At 41.2% G+C, this 23,281-nt stretch overlaps 1 protein-coding gene across 4 annotated transcripts in view; it reads right to left on the minus strand.

Annotated features, from left to right (window-relative positions):
• Positions 1-9,185: 9,185 nt before the first annotated feature.
• Positions 9,186-23,281, minus strand: part of GSH2 (glutathione synthetase 2) — a 165,014-nt gene continuing 150,918 nt past the window's right edge. For all 4 annotated transcript variants that reach the window (XM_089459450.1, XM_089459449.1, XM_089459451.1 and 1 more), the window contains 3 exons: positions 10,271-10,413; positions 9,920-10,112; positions 9,186-9,666 (listed from right to left, as the gene is read on the minus strand). In XM_089459450.1, the coding sequence (XP_089315576.1) occupies positions 9,543-9,666; positions 9,920-10,112; positions 10,271-10,413 (460 nt within the window). In that variant the 3' untranslated portion in view covers positions 9,186-9,542. The remainder of the gene's footprint in view (positions 9,667-9,919; positions 10,113-10,270; positions 10,414-23,281) is intronic.

The raw sequence follows: 23,281 nt of genomic DNA on the forward strand, positions 1-23,281 counted from the left end.
AGGATAATTTTAAGAAAGAGAGATTCACTGACAAAGTTACTTGATTGAAGGCTTGAGGGTGACCAACGATAAAAGAACATATGCAACTAAGCCTATGGTTGAGTTGAGAGTCATCCCCAACACATTGGTTGCAATTTGCTAGATCAAAGGCTAGTGCACTTCAATTCAATCTCTACAAAGTTGTAAGTTAACCAGATTCTCATCACCCACTACAACAATTAAATATTCTAAATGAAATCCTCTTTACGTTTATAAACTAATGGTTTCAATTTATGTATATAATTTGTGCCTAATTATGTTTTAAGACCAAGATATTACGCTGAAATTTATATAATATTCATTAAATCTAGCCTGGGACAATTCCAAAAATTGACTTGTAATCCACAAAGGGAGATTATGTCAAAATACAACAAAGATATGCCACATGTACAATAATCCCCCCAAGGAAGGAGGTTGTCCAATAGATGCATCAAAATATTTGCCATGTGACCTCAAGAGCCAGGATGCTCTTTGTTGAAGAATCTAGGGCACATGTTGTTAATGGGATTCTTCTTGACTTGATAACTATTTGTGAGGCTTTTTAATTTTCTTATTCACACAATATTTTCTTTGACATTATTAGAGTGTGTTTCTTATTTCATCAAATAGCTATCAAAAACAAAGAGACAAGAACACAACATGTTGGCATTCTGCACATAATTCTTCTTATAGAGATTCCAATTAACGAACACCAAGACCATGACCCTTGACTAACTATGCTACTCCAAGACCAAGACACCAATCCTCTTATTTGTCACTATTGAAATCATCTTCATTATTGTTGCTTCACTGAGGTCATCATTACAGTAGTACCATTATTGTACCTTCATCTACAGGATTGTTGCACTTTTACTGAGATCATCACTATGTCAACTAGATCTTTATGCTGGCCTTGTCTTCATCGAGATCATGATAATGTTTACATGATCACTGCCATGAGAGTATAGTTGTTACTTAGAATGTATGTCGAGATAGAGAATATTACTGTAGGATCACCAAAGTTCTTATCATAATAGTTATGTCAAGAACGTGACTGTGTCTCTCTTACTGATGTCTTCACCGAGATTGTAACTATATTCTTCTTGCATCAAGAACACAGTTACGTCGAGACTGTGAGAGAGTGTATCCCTTGTCATACCCATCCGAAAGTTATGGTATCTTACTCCAACCGAGACACTTGTAATACTCCTTCATTCGAGATTCTTGTAATACTGAACTTGACCGATATTTCTGAGAGGTATGTGAGATCTTTGAGACTGTGATTACTCACTGTAATCACCACCAAAACTTTAGAGACATCCACATTTTTTCTGCCTATAATGTGGATACTTTCCACGCCTATATATAGTAGTTAGGTTCCATAAATAAGCCGACATGACCACTGAACCAGTGTGTCATCTTGTATGAGCTGACTTGACAGCCATATGACTTCTCTTCATCAATTGTTGGAAATCTTCTTTGGAGGATGGTGCTTGTTTTGGAGGGCTTCTTGACACTAGGTTGACCCACGTATATTACATAAATGGTCATAAAGAGCTCTTTAACATACTTTTGACTCTTTGAATTTCCTAGAACTATGGAATGAGCAAGAAACTCATGCATATAATTTTATAAAAGTAATATTTCTTTTTCTTGACAAGTAAAAAGATCAAGATTGCATTAACAAATACCTAACCTAGTTACACTTTTCTTCAACACTCCCTCTTAACTAGGGAGGTATTTACAATGGTACTTAGTTATTCTCAATCTGAAGAATTTCTCATAAGAAGAATCAGATTGGTAATCTCATGTGTATAGCATCATATCAATCAGCGTTGTCATAGTGCAAGGCCTTGACTAACAGCGCCATCTCTCCATGAGACCATGAGCTACAATGCTAGCGAGAACAATGATTTATAGACACCTTCATCATTGTCTCTCAAGGTACATACCCACCCGGGTGTTCACTAAGTATGACCTTCTAGGACTATTCTTATCTTGGGTTCCCATCCCTCAAAGAATATCGATCCTCTTGCCTACTCTTATATTGGATGCCCTACACATCCTCAAAGAGTATCGAATGCCAAATGATTACTAATCCTCCCATTCTTTCTTCCCAAGTGAAGACAAGAATGTTGTGTCTATCATGTGTCTACATTTCCATTCATGGCCTTCATCTAGACTTATGGTTGTTAGTCCTGGTCTAGTGCATGACACATGACATGGAAAAACACAATTTTCAGTCCTTTATAATCAGGGGTGAACTTATTCAAACTCCCTCTTGATCAGGGACCTGTCAAAGCTCCTTCGTAGCTAGGGACTCTTCTATATATCAACAAACGTTTCTTTTTGGGTCCTTCAACTGCTTGATCAACTTCTCTCCTTGATGTCATGAAATATAGTTGAGCTTCTTCCTTGTAGGGCAACAACCATCGATCACTTTCCTTCTTATTCTATCATGTCATTCATTTCTTCATGGAAAGTGGCCTTCTTGGTACATATCTGGAACCTTCTTCATATGGCTACTTCTTCATCATCATGTTTCTTTCAGGAATTTCCATGAATGCTAGTTGTACTTGTACTTATAACTCTTGTGCCAATAGCCCTGCATGAACTCATCCAGATATTATTCAAGAAATCAAAACATAACATTAAATCAAATTGTACCTTTCGAGATGGCTCTTCATCATGACATCTTCCTGTAGGTATCAACATCCTGCATACATGTTGACACATCTCCCAAAAATATCCATTGTCAAGGGTCTTCATATTTTTCAGACTTTCATTAGATTCTTCATATCTTTCTAGGGGATTTCCAAGTCTTCTTGGTCTTTTGGATGTTGATCGCCTTCATCATGGTTGCATATCTCACGATCTCTTCCTTCCTCACACATTCCATTTCCAGGAGCTTTCAATCAGAGTTTCTTAGTCAACTACCTCATACTTCATATGAGGACATATTATGTTGATTTCATCTAGTGTGACTTATGCCTTCCTGCATTCTTTCAAAGGAGAAGATCATTTTTCTCTTGATCATGCTTCTCAAGATAGAAGTAATGATCCATGTTACCTGCAACCATATGACATGACATTATAATATTAAATACTAGCATACATACCTCATTTTACCCTTAGGTCATATAGCCTTCTTCCAGCAGCTTCCTTGATTGAAAAGATATTCAATCCCTTGATCTGCTTCATGTCATCACACCATCATCCCATGAATTCCATAAGTGGGAGTTCCTGATGAAACACTTTCTTCCTCTCTAGATTAGTGAACCCTCTGATGAGGATTCCATCAGAGAACCTTGAGGATGTTGCATATCCCCATCTGGCACATGTTTCCTTTTTGCCTTGATGTATGATGAGCCTTGTTCCGGATGACATGTCTTTCCTTCAATGTTCAATGAGATTCCCAAGAGCTATATCCTTCATGTTTGACTGCCTTGGATTTTGTCTATTTTGTCCTTCATGATTCCCATGGTGATGTCATGAGCTCTTAGTTTTAATGCTTCCATGATGCCATGATGCATCTTATTATCATAAGCTCCTATATAGGACCTTTTTGTGAGGGATACTATCTTACTCATAGGAGAGATTTGTTACTCCCTCTTTCCTTGGCCCTTTTCTTCAGCGTCCTCCATCTTTCAGTGATATGAGCTTCCAAAATATTTCTACAACATTGAATCTTAACTATACTTATTTTGTCTTGCTTGAGGACAAACCTTGCCTTCCTTTTCTACACAAGGTTGAATTATTTTATCCTTTAATACTATACACTGCAATTTGCCTTTCTCTATCTAGCATAGAGACCACAAATTGCCGGGTGAGGTAACCTTCTTTGTTCATTGATATTTGTTACCTTGCTCATTAATGATGACTACCATCTTATCATCTTTCCTAGATCTTCATGAAGTTATTCCTTCATTCTTTGATACCTTTACTATTGTATAGGTCTAAGTGACCTTCTTTCCTTTAATTTCCGAGTATATCTAGCATTTCATATATTTCTCTTTATGTCTACTCTTCTACTATTTCTGTATGAGGGGACTTTTGAGTGATATCATATGAATTCTATGAATCTCTTGATGGATTCCATAGACATTTTCATACAAATCAATGACTTCTCTTTTCTACGAGGATTATGACAATCCTCCTTATTATATGCAAGGACTTTCGATTATCTAACCAATTTATAAATCCCCTTGCAATCATGAAATCATTTAACCAAATTTGATTATAAAATTGAAAGATAATTACCTGGTGTGTGAAGAGGAGATCTTCACCTTGATGCTTCTTTTGCTTGAGTTGCCCATCATTAGTATCCTTTCATCACAACTTCCATGGAGGCCTTCTAGCACCATGACATTAGTGGTCTTGACATCACCGAGATTGTTTCACGACCTTCCCAATTCATTTTAAGGTACTTTTGACTTCAACATATTATTGACATGTTAGTGATACTATGTTCTGATCTGGGCACCATGCTATTGAGATCATAATCATAGACAGAATTCGAGACTATGACAAGTATATTGATATGGCACTGCACAGTGATGTCTATGTGCATTGTGTAGAGAGGCAATGTGTTGAGAGCCCAAACTTGTCAATAAATAACATAACTAAACTGTGGGTAGCACTGTATAGATAGATTGTCTGATCACTAAAACTGCTTTGATGTAATGACTACACTGAGACAATGATGTAATCATGGATTGTGAGAGGTATTCCTTGGATTACTTCTGCAATATATATATATATATACCTGAGACTATATTTTATGGCATGGGGAAAGTTCAATGATCAAGAAGTGAGGATCACTGATATACTCCATCAAACTGAGCATGAGTTGAGTGCATCACTATAATTACTGAAGTTGATACTCCATCACTATTGTTGACCTACTTGTTGTATACTTGCTCCTTTAATCCTTTCAACCTGCTTTGATATCCTTGAAGACGGATATTTGTATGTCTCTTTTGTTGCCCTTCATTTGACTTCGGCACCTTACCTTTGATACCATGTTGAAGAAACTAGGGCACATGTAGTTAATGAGATTCTTCTTGGCTTGATAAATGTTTGTGAGGCTTTTTTAATTTTCTCATTTGCACAATCTTCTCTTTGACATTATTAGAGTGTGTGTTTCTTATTTCATCAAATATCTATCAAAAACAAAGAGACAAGAACACAAGATGTTGGCATTATGCCAGGCCAAAACCTCTCCCTCTTGGAGAGGAAAACCTGCACATAATTCTTCTTATAGAGATTCCAATTGACGAACACCAAGACCATGACCCTTGACTAACTATGCTACTCCAAGACCAAGACACCAATCCTCTTATTTGTCACTGTTGAAATCATTTCATTACTGCTGCTTCACTGAGGTCATCATTATACCAGTACCATTCTTGCACCTTCATCTAGATGATTGTTGCACTTTTACTAAGATCATCACTACCTCAACTAGATCTTTATATTGGCCCTGTCTTCATCGAGATCATGACAATGTTTACATGATTACTTCCATGAGATTATAGCTGTTACGTAGAATGTATGTCGAGACAGAGAATATCACTTTAGGATCATCGAAGTTCTTATCATAATAGTTATGTCAAGCACATGACTATCTCTCTCATTCTGATGTCTTCACCCAGATTGTAACTATATTCTTCTTGCACTGAGAACACGGTTATGTCGAAACTATGAGAGAGTGTATCCGCTGTCATACCCATCCGAAAGTCATGGTATCTTACTCCAACTGAAACACTTGTAATACTCCTTCATTCAAGATTCTTGTAATACTAAACTTGACTAATATTTCTGAGAGGTATGCGAGATCTTTGAGACTGTGATTACTTACTGTAATCACCACTGAAACTTCAGAGACATCTGCAAATTTTATGCCTGCAATGTGGATACTTTCCACACCTATATATGGTAGATAGGTTCCATAAATAAGCCAACGTGACCACTGAACCGGTGTCATCTTTTGTGAGCCGACTTGACAGTTATATGACTTTTCTTCATCGATTGTTGGCAATCTTCTTCTTTGGAGGATGGTGATTGTTTTCGAGGGCTTTTTAACACTAGCTTGACACATGTATATTACATAAATGCTCATAAAGAGCTCTTTAACATAATCTTGACTCTTTGACTTTCCTAAGCCTATGGAATGAGCAAGAAGCTCGTTCATATAATTTTATAAAAATAATATTTCTTTTTATTGACAAGTACAAAGATCAAGATTACATAGACAAATATCGAACCTAGTTACACTTTTCTTTAACACTCTTCACCTTCGGATGACATCAATAATGAACTCCCCAAATAAGCAAAACACTCAAGCAAAAGGATTGGTCAAAATTGCAACAGAAGTTTCTTGCGGCATATTTTTAAAGTACCATAATTGTGTTGATTTTTTCTCAATTTTAACAATCTCGCATCCATTCTACATATAATGGCTTTGATCTAGTGGAATTATCTGCACTTACTCAAAAGATAACCACTCCTAAAGCTAGACCACCCTTAAAATATATAACACACTCCTAGATCTAAAATTTGGAACCCCTTACATCCTTCTCAAGGAGAGATGTCCCATCAACAATAATGATAAAAATGAGCCAAGTAACCTGCAAGGTGGACATCATCCTCAAAGAAAGCAAGTGGATCAATAATACAAGAGCTTAACATGTGGAATGTGAATAACATTTAATCATCTCCATGAAAAGAAGGGATGCCCCCCATAAAATTTACTCCAATGGTCATATGTGAGGTCTCAAATATGTACCCTCCACATCCTTATATCATGCAAGTGACCTCAATAAGTGACGTAATTACCCTCTCCAAGTCAAAAGGAAACCACTCATGCTCAAATGGCCAGTAAATAAGCATTCCTCAAGGATTGGCCTTCAAATCAAGTGAAGAAAGAGAGGAGCATTCAAGGATCTTCGATGTGGCATGTCAAGAGGATACCCATGCATATAAAAAAAAAAACCCAAAAGTGCCTTTAATGATTTGACCAATGCCTGGGATACATAACTTGAGATCTATGAAACTATATGAGCAATTACAAAATCATCTCTAAAATCCCATGGGCAATTCTTTACAACATAGAGTAACATTTTTACATATAAAGAACTATGAGATTCTAAGGGTTCCCCTAGATCATCTCTTATAAGATCCATCTAAAGACCCTCGCATACAAACCCAGCTGATAATGACTAACATGGTATCAACTTAATGCCTCCAAGGCAATGCCATAATAAGCCATAAGAGTAAGGATTGTCATGAAATGGGGACTACAAGGGCAAGCCATGACTAACCACAAATGGTTTGGAGATACCACCTAGGTTAAACACTGTAACATCGATCATCTAAGCATGACCCAATACAATACATTAGCACAAAGATAACTACACTTGCGACGAAACATGATACAATAGCACCAATAATTTGCTCTTATGATAGGTCACATCCAATGAAAAGATACAAGGTACATTGAAGAGACTATGATGGATAACACATAGATGCTTGGTGGACAAACTATGGTAGAAGAGTATCCAATTTACATAAACTTGCCATGAGGGTGCTTAGCCAAACATGTAACTCTTTAAGTTGTGAGTGTGACTAGAGTGTCATCGTAATTTATGTATTACAACTTATGATCCTCATATAGGTTTAGAATCTTGGCATTTTAATCACATGGTTTATGTTTACTACAATCTCCAACTGTAGATGAAACGACTTGAGAAAACACTTGACATGGAGGTAATTTTGTTGTATGGGATTTACACTATCACTACTTGGAGGTTGGGCATTGAGAGAGCCATCATGTAGGAGAACCCAAATAAGTTATAAGAGGAGGACGAATCAAAGGTAGAGGGGGTGGTGTGGTAAAGGAGGATGTTCCAAAGAAGACACCTATAAAAGGAGATATTGAGACTAAGTGATGTAGGAGAAAGCCAAAAAAAACCCAAAATGATAACTAATAATGATGTAGGGGGAATAAAAGGTACATGTATTTAAAGACTTGTGATGTAAAAATGATTGATAAACCATGTACGAGAAAAGGTTTCATAGAGAACCAATGAAGGAAGTAATTTGCGACCTTTATATTGCGATGGATGGTAATCTTTTTATATGAACTCCAACAATGTTTATATTTTGCGGGTAAAGGTGAAGAGGATTGATGACCAAGAAAGAAGACCAAAGATCGAAGAAGACAGAGAGCATCAAAGACAGAGAATGAAGATGAAACAAGTTCAAAGGACTAAGTGAAATAGAGAAATTATGGGATCACAAGTATTCATTAAAAAGGAGTTTAATGAATAATTCCAACTTGTAATGTTAATGAAATAAATGATGGTTGTGTAATAATGTAGAATAATTCTAGAAGTCTATGTATGACTAAAAGATGAGGACAAATGAGAGAAGTTAGAGATGGGAATCAATTGAGAGCTTCATGGAAGAATTTGAGATATGTGGAGCGATCACAGGAGATAGCTATGCATTTAATTGAACAAATTAACTAATTATGAATTAGCTGTTATGATCACCTATTGTTTTATAAAGGGGTCATTTGTACAGTGAAAAAGCACATGGGAATGATTATTTAGTAATATCTCCTCCTTGGAGGATTTTTTAGCATAATCCTTGGTGTCCCTTGCTTTGCAAATTGTCGTACATGTAGCAATGCTTTTATTTAATGTTGTTGGTATAGATGTCTTAAATTTTGAAAGAAAACAATGTTTTTGTATTTTTTAAGCTTGTTTCTCAATATTTTCCCCAAAGTTGCCAATAAGTCCTTTTTTGAGACCCTCAGCAACATATGCATTTTAAAGAGCCGAATTTAAAAAAAAAAAACCTTGAACCTAACATTTTGATAAATTGTCACTTCTTACTTAAATATGCCCTGACTGAGTCCTGATTTTTTCAACCAAAAATATTTTCATGATACCATATCAGATCATCTAATTTCAGAAGTGAATAAAGCACACATTCGAATAGTTCACAATGAGCAGGTATGATAACAAGTACAAAGAACACGGATTTTTTTAACATAAGAACTAAGTTGGGATAGAAAAGTTGCATATTTCCTAGATTATAGTTGTATGTCTCTACAGATTCTAAGCATTGAGACTTCTTGTACAAGGAAGAAGTCTGAGGTATAACTTTTGAAAAAGGAATTGTTTATGCATGAATATATGTAATAAATTCATGTTCATGTTAAAAAGGCCAATTACTCAAAGAGGACGCAATACACTTCACCCTTAAAGCTACAGAACCACTTCTAAATTTTACGAAGCTTTACCAGTTTCTAACTAGGCCAGCACACATTCTATTTTCATTTGAATATTCTCTCAGGAGGCGGGACAACCAATACGTGAACATGCTACAAGCGAAGTAACCGGGTTGACATTCTCATTTCCAAGAGAACTGAAATGGAAAAATCAATACCAATTAGACAATGAAAAGGTTCCTTAAATTTCCATGCCATAATGTCACAGGGTACAATTGAAGATAACTCAAATTAGATAGAGACTATCCACAACAGCAAAGCCTGCAGCAACACCACCCTCATTGGAGGAAGAAACTTTTGTTCTCATGAGATAACCACTTTGGTTGTTCAGTATCACATTGTCTTTACTCCTGCAAACATTCATTGATAAAAGGAAAAAATTTCAGGGTGCATAAAGTATTCTAGCTGGCAGCTTCTCTATCGCACATTCCAATCACAAAATATACAGTCATCAATTGGAATTTATTCTTAATCTAATCAGTCATCAATTGGAATTTCTTTTTAAGCTAATATAACCAAGTAATATATGCTTAATTCTTTCAATAACAAACAAGTGACATTTAAATGCTAAAAATGGAGTCCAATAGAGGGAGAGTTACAAACCGTAAATATGCACCAAATATGCCAAGTTCAGACACAGTTTCACCGTGTTGATAGATACCACCACGGACAAGATATGACACATGAATTGGAGGAAAGATCCTTTGCATTAGTATGTAAGCAGCATGTCCATCACCACCATTTGTTTTCAACTCAAGTAATTTTTCCTTGACATCATTTCCATATATGTTATTTCCTGAACAACAGATACTGTACATTAGTTCCAAGTATAAATTTGAAAAAGTACAGTGGATTGCCAATCTTACCTGCAGAATCAGTATTCTCTGCACTCATAAAATAATGAAGAAACACCAAAGAAATAAGATCCTACTTAAACATATATTAGCAATTTACCCCCTCCTTCACGCTGGGGCTTCAGCACAAATGATTCTGGCCTTCTGATGGCACCTTCTATAACATTTGCATTATTGTCCAAGCTCCATAATCCAGCAAAGCATTTCCTAAGATTAGAAATGTCATCTTTATTATCGATGAACCTGTCAAAATATCGATACAATTAACATCTTCAGCACGTGCATTAGTCTGATTGCATGTCTGTGCATTTCTTGCATTTGAAATTTATTTTACTTGAACATCCTCTGCAAAATGGCCCTAGGAGAAGGCTTGTCCACAAATGACAAAAAAAAGTCCATGGATCTGATCAGTACATGTAATGTCAATTTTCCAAGCACTGGGAACAAAGACTAACTCAGTAGCCTAGCCATTCCCATAGGCTACAGATTAAAAATTAATAACGTAATATCAGGGAATGAGTTAAATAAAAGTGACTAAAGAAAAGAATATTATGTCACTTTATTAAAAGAAGAAAACAACCCATGGTATTCGGATGAAATTTGAACCATGGTATTCCTTTAATAGTTTGAACTATTAAAGGAGCTGAGAGCTCACTCCTTATGCATGCATTTTTTGCTTCTTGTTTTGTTATTGAGTTGAGCTCTTTGAGCTTCTCTGGGTGAGAGCCCATATGAAAGGGGTTAGTTTCAGTGGTAATTGATCCACACTAGTTGATCTAGTAAGGGGGGCTTCAGTATTGAGATCCTATACCCTAGCCACTCAAAGAGGAGGGATCAAATCAGATCCTCTCACTGGTGCTTAACGTGGAGATCACGATGAGAGGTAAATCAGATCTCCTAGGTGCATAACGTTGGAGAAGCTATTGTCAGCCATACATATATTTTGCTGCTGTTTAACAGATTCTCAGAATCATATTTAGCATGTAATTCCCATATCCATATTTAATATAATAAGGCTGAGTTTTGTTGCTGCCTTGCAAGATTTCTTGTGCTTGTTGCCAAACAAGGGTTTCGTGTTAAATTATATGCAATATGTTTGACAAAAAGTCCTTGCCTTGATAATTAGCGGAAATTCGTTTGTCGTATCATATTTGTGAAGTGTTTGTTAAATGTTTCAATGAAAAGTTTGAATAATCCACAAAATTTAAAAAGGAATATTACAGTAAATGGTCATTAAGAAAATCATGAGGAACTGCATTGGACGTGTCCAACCTAGGCATGTTGCATCGGTTAACTAATAAAAAATGAATGAAGTATAAAAAATGCTTAGTCAGTAAAAGAGATGAAAAGTTAAGCATCCAAACATAATGTTGAGGATGTGTGTGTAAGAAGCAGCTGCCTAGCATGATGAACCACATTTACAGGTCATCATCAACCACCATAAAATTGTGTATAGTTTGTTGACTCGGGCGCTTAGGGAGGGTTTTTAAAAGCATACATTATCAATGCTTGTTATATATTCTGGATTGGTGTTTTGTAATGTCCCTTCTTAAATTAATTTAACACAAATTCATTTTCCACAATTTTGACATTTTTGGAGGCCATGGGACCCACAAAATTTTGGGAAAAAGACTTAGGAGGAAAAAGGGGGCCATAATGTTTTGTTGATGGAGCATGGGGGCCACCCACATGAAGAAACACGCACTTGCCTAAGGGAAAAGTTCGAATAGCCAAGGAGGGAAGTCGAAAGGCTAGATGGAGGGGCCCACATGGGGAAAGAAGGCCCACGAATTATAAATAGGAGAGGCTTAGCCTCATTTGGTATCTTTTGCCTATCAAACTCACTCTAGTTGCTCGAGCTGCTTAGCCAGGTCACTTGTTGTTTAGCATCGAGTTTTCCAAGCGGAGAACTCACCCTTTCTTCGATGGACTATGAGTGCCACCCTAGGGAGGTCCCATCATATCATTTTGGAGGAAAGCTGGAGGGGATTCAGAGCTTAACATTCAGCAATTTACCCAGTTAGTGTGTATTCTAGGAGGACGTAGGAAGGGAATACGTGGGAGTTGTTTCAGGGGTCTTCCGGGGTGTAATTGTCGAGAGAATTTTGGTAAAGGAGCTTCAATGGGATACTAACCTTTGGGAGGAGTTTGGGAGTGGCTGCTTGAGAGCAGTACGAATTGCAGCATCCAAGGCCAGCACAAAGCCTCTCTCTGGGCACACATGGGGTTTTGTGGGGCAAGTTGTGGGGCAAGAGTTTGCTAGGAGAAATAAGAAAAACCTTGGGGGAGTATATCTTAACATTTTTGAAGTGAATTGGGAGGGCTTTACTGGAGTTGCAGGCAGGCCGTATTTTCCAATAGCTGGAGGAGGATGTGGTACTTGGGGGCCAAATTTCCAGGTTCAAAACCAGGCCAAACCTTTTCTGGGTTTTGGTGGGTTTTGTTTGAAGAGCTTGGGATTAATTTTGTGGAATTTTCTGAGCACCGGAGGTAGGGTTTTTAGCAGCATCTTTCCAGCAAACAGTGTAGTTTTACTAGGGCAGCGCATGGCATCATTGTAGCAGTTGATTCTCCCATCTGGGCATGTCATATTATCCCCTGGGCTTTGTCACACTTGCCATTGAGGCAAGCCCAGGTGCACTTCTTCCACACTATTGTTCTATTGCTCCCATATCTTAATAAAACCACTCCGCTGGTTATCAATTCTAGTCTCTACATGGGTGTGCACTAAATGTTTAAATTTTCTAGTGTTGTATTTATTGTTTGCTTTGCATATCATTGATTTTCCTAGTTTGAGACATTACAATGGTATCAGAGCTCAGATCTTGGCTCAGTCGTGGGAGACATTTCCTATGAACAAGGAGGACAGGAAAAACATTACTTAATGGAGGCAGAGGTATAGGAGCAAGGAAAGAGAGTTGGAGATTACACCCAATTTGGAGGCATGTGGGAAGATAGTAGTTATAGCTAAGATGGGGGAGCCAATGGGTAAAGAAGAAGTAGCATTCGATAGCCCCTTGAAGGCCTTGAACAATTTGGCTAAGGGATAGAAAGAAATGTTGGAGGAAATTAAACAAACAAAATAGGGACAAGAGCCTTCATCGTGAGTTCCTAGTTGGAGAGGCTTCAAGGGCCTCACACTAGTATGACCACCCTTTGCTAGCCACTCACCCACCAGGTTTCAGTGGGCCATCCAGAACTACGCTACCTACTTTCCTACCATCAACACCCAGTGAGCATGGAGGACTGGATGATTGGCTGCGAATGCGGGATTTCTTCAGGGAGTGGCAATCCATGGGGGAAGATTTCAAAGCAGCCCTGTCATTCAAAGACTATTGCCAGCTCAAACAAAATGAGAAGGGCAGGTACAGTGGGGGACCGAGTACACAGAACTCAGAGTTACAGCGTACCATTGGGAGGATGTATTTCCCCACATATGATGGCTCTACCAAGTGCACAACTCGAGCTTGGGTGGAGAAGTTGGATACTTATTTCCAGCTTAATCGGATGACGGAGGTGGAAGCCATCAAAATGGCTACCTTGCACTTGGAGGGGGAAGCACATGAGTGGTGGTTTCATGGCTTGTCCACATTGGGGCATGCCAGCGTGACCTCTTATGAGGACTTCACACGGAGAGTGGTGGAGCGCTTTGATAGGAGGGACCCGGAGGCTCACTTCAGGGAGTTGACCCAACTTAGACAGACTGGCCACCCTGAGCATTACATATCAGAGTTTTTGAGGGTTTCAGTTATGGTGCCAGACCTATCCGAGGCTAGGAGGGTGTACACATTCATAGAGGGGTTACTGGAGCCATTGCATGGACTGGTGAAGTCATGCAGGCCCTCTACCTTGTAGGAGGCGGTGACTTGTGCTAGAGATTTGCAGGGGGCAATCCCCAAGACTAGAGCACCCATTCCATCACAGACTCCCTACCCACAAAAGGGAGGTGACACTAGACCCCCACCATAGAGAGCATCCCAAGGGTGTGGGCAGTTGGATGATGAGACTAGGAGAGACCTACAAAGGAGGAAACTATGTTTTACTTGTCTGAAGCCATGGGTACCAGGCCACCGGCACACAGCTGGCAAGGCCCACTATATCGAGGTCTTCTCGGATAGTGATCAGGAGGATGATGTGCAGTTGGAGTTTGGCAGGGGAGATAGTGAGGGTCAGGCAGTAACGTGACCACCACCACATGGGGGAGCACCTTTCGCACCAACTGGGGGAGTCCTTACTTCTTTGCATGTTGTTCCCAAATTTTTGACTTTGAGGATCCGAGGCACAGTGCAGGGACAACGTGTCTCAGTTTTAGCAGATAGTGGGGCCACCCACAATTTCATTGATGCCCAGATGGTCCAGAGGCAAGGCATCACTACAGAGGAGTTCAAGGGGTTCTCAGTTCTAGTGTCAGGGGACAGAACTATCTAGGGAACCCAATACGTTCTCGCATTGACAATGACCAAGGGGAACTATTCAGTGACGGATCATTTCTTCGTTGTGGATGTGTCGGAAAACCAACGTGATGATGGGTGTCCAATGGCTCTGCTCCCTTGGCCGTGTCACCGCTGATTGGAGGAAACTAGAGACTGAGTTCACAAGGCCAAATGGCAAGTTGTTAGTTCTTCGGGGCATGCATTTGTACCCTCCATAGACAGTTTCAACACACAGGATGGAGGCTGACTTGAGGCACGGGAACATAGCATGGGTAATGGAGCTGAGGATTTCAGAGGTTGGAGGACAGCCCAACCCGCCTCACCCAGACATACAAACCATTTTGGATAGATACCCGGTACCGTTTGGCGACATACCACCAAGGCAACCACCTCACAAGGGTTTTGAGAACACCGTTGAGCTAGAGCCTGGGGTTCAGGCGGTCATCACCATTCCTTATAGGCATCCTAAGGCCTACAAGGACAAGATCGAGCGTGCTATCAAGGAGTTGTTGGCATTGGGGCACATTATGCCGAGTTCTAGGCCTTTCTCGTCATCAATAGTTCTGGTGAAGAAGAAGGATGGGACCTTGCGCATGTGCATTGATTACAAGGAACTCAATAAGAAGACCTTGAAGAACGGATACCCCATCCCGCGCATTGATGAGCTAATGAATGAGCTTGGAGGAGCCAAGTACTTCTCTAAGATAGATTTGTGTTCGGAGTACCACCAGATCAGGGTGAGGGATCAAGACATCCCCAAGACAGCTTTCAGGTGCCATTATGGGCACTTTGAGTTCTTGGTCATGCCCTTTGTGCTGACCAACGCACCTGCTACTTTTCAGTCATGTATGAACCATGTATTCCATGGGCAGTTGTGGAAGTTTGTATTAGTGTTCTTCGATGATATCTTGATTTACAGCCAGACATGGGAGGAGCATTTGCAGCACTTGGAGATGGTGTTGCGTATTTTAGAGGAGCAACAGTTTTACGCCAAGTTGTCCAAGTGTGAGTTTGGGCTGACAGAGATGCTCTACTTGGGACATATCATTGGCGTAGATGGAGTGAGGGTGCACGAGGAGAAGATCAGGGCCATCCGGGATTGGCCTGAGCCCCAGAATGTGACCGAGTTGAGGGGATTCATAGGTATATGCACCTACTACAAGAAGTTCATAAAGGGCTTCTCACAGCTAGCAACTCCCCTCACAGATCTGACGAAGAAGGGGGCTTTCACATGGACAGACAGGGCACAGTCAGCATTTGATCGCCTCAAGGAGGTGATGAGTAGCTGCCCAGTTTTGGCACTTCCGGATTTCACACAGCCATTCACATTGGAGTGTGATGCATCAGGAGAGGGGGTTGGCGCAGTATTGTCTCAGGATGGACACCCCATTGCTTTTGAGAGTCAAAAACTCCTTCCACATGAGAGGTCGTATTCTATCTACGACAAGGAGATGTTGGCCATCATGCATGCGTTGGCCAAATTCCGGCAGTACCTAGTGGGCAACAGATTCCGAGTGAACACTGACCACAATAGTCTTCGCCATTTTATGGGGCAGCAGGGCCTCAGTGACAAGCAACAGAGGTGGGTTAGCAAGGTGCAGGCCTACGATTTCGACATTGAGTATGTCAAGGGCAAGCACAACATAGTAGCAGATGCATTATCCAGGAGGCCCACGACACTTTCACTCATGAGCATTTGCCATGATTGGAAGGCGCAGTTGTTGGTGGAGTACTCCAAGGACTTGGCGGGCATGCGAGATATTGGAGGGCATTCATGCTGATGAGTGCTATAGGGTGATGGTTGAGGTCATTTACTACAAGGGGCATATATTCTTGGTGCCAGGTTCGCAGTTGAAGGAGAGGATTCTCCATGCAACTCATGACTCCCCACTATCGGGACACCAAGGGTTCCGGAAGACATACATGACAGTCAGAGAGTGTTTCACATGGAAAGGCCTCAAGGGGGACGTATTGAGATATGTGCAAGAGTGTGAGGCTTGCCAGAGGAACAAGGGGGAGTTGACTCACCCAGCTAGGTTGTTGCAGCCACTTCCCATTCCTGAGGGGAAATGGGAGAGTATCTCCATGGATTTCATCACGGGGCTCCCAATGGTGCAAGGGAAGGATTGTATATATGTGGTGGTAGACTAGCTGACCAAATATGCCCACTTCTTCGCCATACCGACCTGGTATACAGCGTCACAGGTGGCTGAGATATTCTTCAGGGAGGTCTTTCGTTTGCATGGACTCCCTAAGACTATAGTCAGTGACAGAGACAGTCGATTCAAGGGAGCATTTTGGCAGGAGATTTTCATATTAGTGGGCACTGAGCTCACCCTAAGCACAAGTTACCATCCACAAACTGGCAGTCAAACTGAGAAGGTTAACAAATGGTTGGAGGGCTATCTTCATAACTACGTGACCGGGCAGTAGAGAGAATGGATTCAATGGCTACACCTAGGCGAGTACTGTTACAACACCACCCATCACATGTCCATCGGTATGTCACCCTTTTGTGCCTTGTATGGATACGATGCTTTGTCTTTTACTCACATTGTTTTTGGATACAATCAGGCCCCAAAGGCCAAAGATTGGATCCAAGAGAGCCAAGACATCCTCAAGGCTCTCAAGGATAACATATTGACAGCTCAAAATCAGCAAAAGATGTATGCAGATAGGCACAGGGTTGAGAGGCAGTTTGAGGAGGGGGACTTGGTTTACTTGTGATTACAGCCATATCGCTAGTCCACATTGAAGCAAAAAGGGGTCAAGAAGCTATAGTCACGTTTCTATGGGCCATACAAGGTGATTCAGAGAGTTGGGGAGGTTGCCTATGAGCTAGAGCTTCCCCCGGGGAGAAAAATCCACGTCTTTCATGTTTCGTGCCTCAAGAAGGTGTTGGGGCAGCAAGTGACGGCAGTTGTGGAGTTGCCACCACTTGATGATGAGGGGCATCTGGTTCTGAGCCGGAAGCCATTCTAGAGACTAGGGAAAGGAAGCTGAGGAGCAGAACTATCAGAGAGTATTTGGTGCGTTCGAGGAGTTTACCAAATGAGGATGCCACCCGGGAGAGTGAACACATACTTGAAAATCTAGCGCTAAAGTTGCTTGGGGACAAGAAACATTTGGGAGGGGAGGATTGTAATGTCCCTTCCTAGATTAATTTGTCACAAGTTCATTTTCCACAATTTTGACATTTTTGGAGGCCATGGGACCCACAAATTTTGGGAAAGAGACTAAGGAGGAAAAAGGGGGCCATAATGTTTTGTTGATAGAACATGGGGACCACCCAAATGAAGAAACATGCACTTGCCTAAGGAAAAAGTTTGAATAGCCAAGGAGGGAAATCGAAAGGCTAGATGGAGGGGCCCACGTGGGGAAAGAAGAACCACGAATTATAAATAGGAGGCTTAGCCTCATTTGCTATCTTTTGCCTATCGAACTCACTCTAGTTGCTCGAGTTGCTTAGTCAGGTCACTTGTTGTTTAGCATCGAGTTTTCCAAGCGGAGAACTCACCCTTTCTTCGGTGGACTATGAGTGCCACCATAGGGAGGTCCCATCATATCATTTTGGAGGAAAGTTGGAGGGGATTCAGAGCTTAACATTTGGCAATTTACCCAGCTAGTGTGTATTCCAGGAGGACGCGGGAAGGGAATACGTGAATATTCAATGGGATACTAACCTTTGGGAGGAGTTTGGGAGCAAGAGGTGGCTGCTTGAGAGTAGTACGAATTGCAACATCCAGGCTCAGTGTAGAAGCCTCTCTCCGGGCACACTTGGGAGTTTTTGGGTCAAGTCGTGGGGGCAAGAGTTTGCTGGGAGAAATAAGGAGAACCTTTGGGGAGTGTATCTCAGCATTTTTGGAGTGAATTGGGAGGGCTTTATTGGAGTTGCAGGCATGCCATATTTTCCAACAACTGGAGGAGGACATAGTACTTGGGGACCGAATTTCTGGGTTCAAAACCAGGCCAAACACTTTTTGGCTTTTGGTGGGTTTTGTTTGAGGAGCTTGGTATTAATTTTGTGTAATTTTCTGAGCACCAGAGGTGGGGTTTCTAGCAGCATCTTTCCAGCGAACAATGCAGTGTTACTGGGACAACGCAGGGCATCATTGTGGCAGTTGATTTTACCATCTGGGCTTGTCATTTTATCACCTGGTCTTTGTCACGCTTGCCATTGAGGCAAAGCCCAGGTGCACTTCTTTCACACTATTGTACTATTGCTCCCATATCTTAATAAAATGGCTCAGCTGGTTATCATTTATGGTCTTTACATGGGTGTGCACTGAATGTTTAAATTTTCGGGTGTTGTATTTATTGTTTGCTTTGCATATCATTGTTTTTCCTAGTTTGGGGCATTACATGTTTGGTTGCTGCTGCTAGGTCATATCTCAGTTGTTGCTTCTAGTTCTAGGTCATGCCTCTTCTACAATTCAAGGCCAAGACTCTCCCAGGGCTAATTGATTTAGTGACAAAGCTATCTTTATAGCTAATATGTCATGTCCTAGAAATTCCATCACTTAGAGAAACTGTTCTGACTTCTGTCCAAAGGGTATTCTAACCATTTGTACATTAAGACAATGATATTTGGCCCTCCACCAATCATTGATGTTGATCAAATGTTCTTAGAGACACTGTCATTTTTCTCAATAAACAATCGTACCAATCTCCAATCTCTTAATATACTGCATAATAGAAAGATAACTTCTTTGTTTTCTCTTCTAATTGACATAAATAAGAAACAAGTTGTTCTCAATGTAGTCGAATCTTGACTTCAACCAACAATTGGTGGCAGCAAATCATCAGCTGACCAGAAGCAAATCTCAAACAGTGAGAGTGGTAGAAGTGAAGGCAGCTGGCATCACAGATTTATGACGCCTCCAATTATGTATACTTGTAGGATGTGCTCTCTTACTGAGTTGATAGCAAGATATTAAAACCACAGAACCAAAACTGGCCAGTTTAATTGCTTTCATACCAAACTCGTAAAGGCACACCTGTGGAGATGTTGCAACCCAAAATGATAAAACAATTAAAAACTTGAAAACTACCCTATCTTGCCATCATATACCCTAAAATGTTGTCAGATAAACACCCCCCTTCTATTTTCTGCAAACCAATCTAAACCCTAAATGTTGTTATATAAGCCCCCTCCCACCAAACCCAATTCACCTCAAACTACTCTAAACCCTAAGATGTAATATTCCTACTAGGAAATAACAGTGATAATCAAGCAAAAGCTACAGCATGCAACACAAAATTCAATCCATGCATTAACAACAACAATTTTCTCCAAAACTGCACCAAGTTGACCTATTTTATTAACTGAAGCAAGAGGAGTACAAATGTATATGGAATAGGTGCACCTGGGCTTTCTACAGCAAGCAAGACAAGATCCCAAGAGAGAAATGGAAGTGCCCAAGCACTGGAAATGTCTCTGCTACTAAATTTGCATCCACCCAGAAAATTTGTTGTTGCTGCTACGAAAGATCTGTTGATTCAGACCTCCAGACTGCTCCAAAAATTTCAAGAAATTAGCCACAGCCTCTACTCCACCAGCTCAGAAAAACCCAACAATCAAGCTAATTTTGTCTGACCCAGAAACCCCAAAAATGTGCACTCCCTTCTTCAACCAGAAATGTGCACTACAGGAATAAGCACCTGCAAACAACCTCCCAAAACTCCCAGAAACTACACAACAATCCCACTACAAAATCTCCTCAGCCAAACCCCAGTTCCCAGCAATCCTTCTCCACAAATCTCCCAACCTCTTACCCCATGAGCAGGCCAAGCCAAAACCCCTCTGCGCACTGTCAAAATGCTAGATAAATGCTGCTTCAAACTCCCTCAACTCCAACCCGGCAAAACACCCAAAACCTCCAGCAAATACCAAGACAGTAGCTCCCTGGAAGGCCCAAAAGTTGATAAGGCCGGGAGCAATTTATCCCACAAGTGCGTGCTCCTCTAACTACGCTCAGTGTGCTCCAAATGAAGTTTGTATTCCCCAACAATACCCACCCAACCAACTCTGAAATGTAACAGGAACTACCCTAGGGTGGCACTCGAGATCCACCGAAGATGGAGGTGAGATCTCCCCTCGAAAATCTTTGTGCTCAACAACACGCATAGACTTGGCTGAACAACACAGGAATACAAGAAGCTCAATTCTCAAATTAGCAAAAAGTCCCAAAATTGTGCATGCTCCTCCTATTTATCCTTGGGCTCCTCTCTCCATGTGGGACCCATAATTCGTCCCCCTTTCTTCCCTTTCTCATCCAGAAGTGTGAATTTCTCCAAGCAATGTGTATTCCCTCTTGGAGTGGCCCCCAGGCCCCCCACTACCCACTTGTATTTCGATTTTCCACCTTTTTCCTATGTTTGAGTCTCCTAAGTCCATCATGTCAAAATACCAAAATTGTGCAAAAATGTATTTACTTCGCAGAATTGTTAAGTGGGAACATCACAATCCTCCTCGCCTAGATGCTGCTTGCCCTCAAGCAACTGCAGTGATGGGTATTGAAGAACTTGTTCTCCTTCCCTCGTGGCATCCTCCTCAAGCAGGTCCTTCCACTTCACCAAGAAATCTCTAACGGTCCTACTCTTGAGCTTCCTTTCACTTACCTCCAAAATGGATTCTGGCACCAACACCAAATGCCCCTTATCATCTAGAGGTGGTAACTTCATGGTAGCTGTCGCTTTCTACCCCAAAGCCTTCTTCAAGAATGAGACATGAAATACGTTGTGCGCTTTACTCCCGGGTGGGAGTTCCAGCTAATATGCCACCTCTCCAACTTGTCTAGTCACCCTGTAAGGTTCATAGAAGTGTGGCTTGAGCTTCTCAGCTCCCTTTTGCTTCAAGGTGGACTACGTGTATGGTTGGATCCTCAGAAAAACCAAGTCCTCGACCTCAAAGTGCCTCTTAATCCTATGTTTGTCTACATATATATTCTATTGATTCGAGGTTACCTGAAGATTATCCTTGAGAGCTCTAAGGATGTCTTGGCTCTCCTGTATCCAATCCTTGGACCCCAGGACTCAACTGTCTCCAAACACCATATCAATAAAGGTCAGAGCATCATAACCATATAAAGCATGAAATGGATACATACCTATAGACACGTGGTACGAAGTGTCGTAGCAGTACTCTCCAAGATGAAGCCAGCTCACCCACACACGATGCTACCCGATCACATAATCGTGCATGTACCCTTCCAGCCACTTACTCACGATCTCGTTATGACCATTTGTCTGTGGGTGGTAGCTAGAAATAGGTGTGAGATCAGTCCCCATAAGGCGAAACAACTCCTGCCAAAATCCTCCCATGAACCTGCTATCTCTGTCGCTAACTATGGTCTTAGGAAGACCATGTAGTTGAAAGTTGAAACACCTCCTTAAAAAACAACTCGACCACCCGTGAGGCTGAGTACCGAGAGGGTATGGCGAAGAAGTGGGCGTACTTGGTCAGCTTGTCAACCACTACATAAATACAATCTCATCCCTGCATTGTTGGCAATCCCATGATAAAGTCCATAGACACGCTCTCCCACTTCCCCTCAGGAATTGGGAGGGGTTGAAGTAATCCAGACAGGTGTGTCAGCTCTCCCTTATTCCTCTGGCAAGTATCACACTCCTAAATGTGCCTCAATACGTCCTCCTTGAGGCCCTTCCAGGTGAAGCGCTCTTGATGGTCCTGTAAGTCCTTGTGAACCCCTGACGTCCTACTAGACAGTGATCATGCATTGCCTGCATGATCTTATCCTGCAATTGGGAGCCAGGTACCAAGTAAATCCAATCTTTGTAATAGATCACCTCGTTCATCACTTTGTACCTATCAGCACCTACTAGGCCATCCATGACCTCACATGCACGATGCCCCTTGGAATACTCAAGCAACAGTAGGGCCCTCCAATCCTGATCAATGCTCATAAGAGAGAGAGTCACAAGCCTCTTAGACAATGCATCCGCTACCACATCATGTCGGCCCTGAACATACTAAATTTCAAAATCATATCCCAGTAATTTGTTGACCCACTTTTGTTGTCTCTCATTCAATCCCTTCTGCTCCAGGAAGAACCAAAGACTGTTGTGGTCAGTCTTAACCTTGAACATATTTCCCACTAGATATTGTCGAAACTTGGCCAATGCATGCATGATGGCCAACATCTCCTTGTCATATATAGAGTACAATCTCTCATGCTTCTCCAACTTCTAGCTCTCAAACACAATAGGATGCCCATTATGCATCAGAACTACCCCAAGTCCCTTTCCAGAGGCATCACACTCCACGAAGAATGGCTACGAAAAATATGGTAGAGCACCGGACAGCGACTCATGACCTCGTTGAGGCGCTCAAAAGCCTTTTGCGCCTCTCTTGTCTCCACAAAATCCCCCTTCTTCATCAAATCTATCAAGGGTGCTACAAACTATGAGAATACCCTCACGAACTCCCTGTAATTAGGTGCAAATGCCCAGGAATCCCCTCAACTCCATCACATTCCTCTGTGTAAGCCAATCCCGAATGCCCTGAATCTACTCTTGATGTACTCACACCCCATCCTCTCTGATGATGTGGCTAAGGTATAACATCTATGTCATCCCAAAATCACATTTGGACATCTTGGCCAATGTTGCACGAAGCGGGGACGTTTTTTGGAAGCGGGGACGCGGAAGCGTCATTT

This window comes from Pinus tabuliformis, chromosome 7, assembly GCF_031772625.1.
Source record: "Pinus tabuliformis cultivar Carrire ecotype Pingquan chromosome 7, CPIR1, whole genome shotgun sequence".
In the NCBI taxonomy this organism is placed as follows: Eukaryota; Viridiplantae; Streptophyta; class Pinopsida; order Pinales; family Pinaceae; genus Pinus; species Pinus tabuliformis.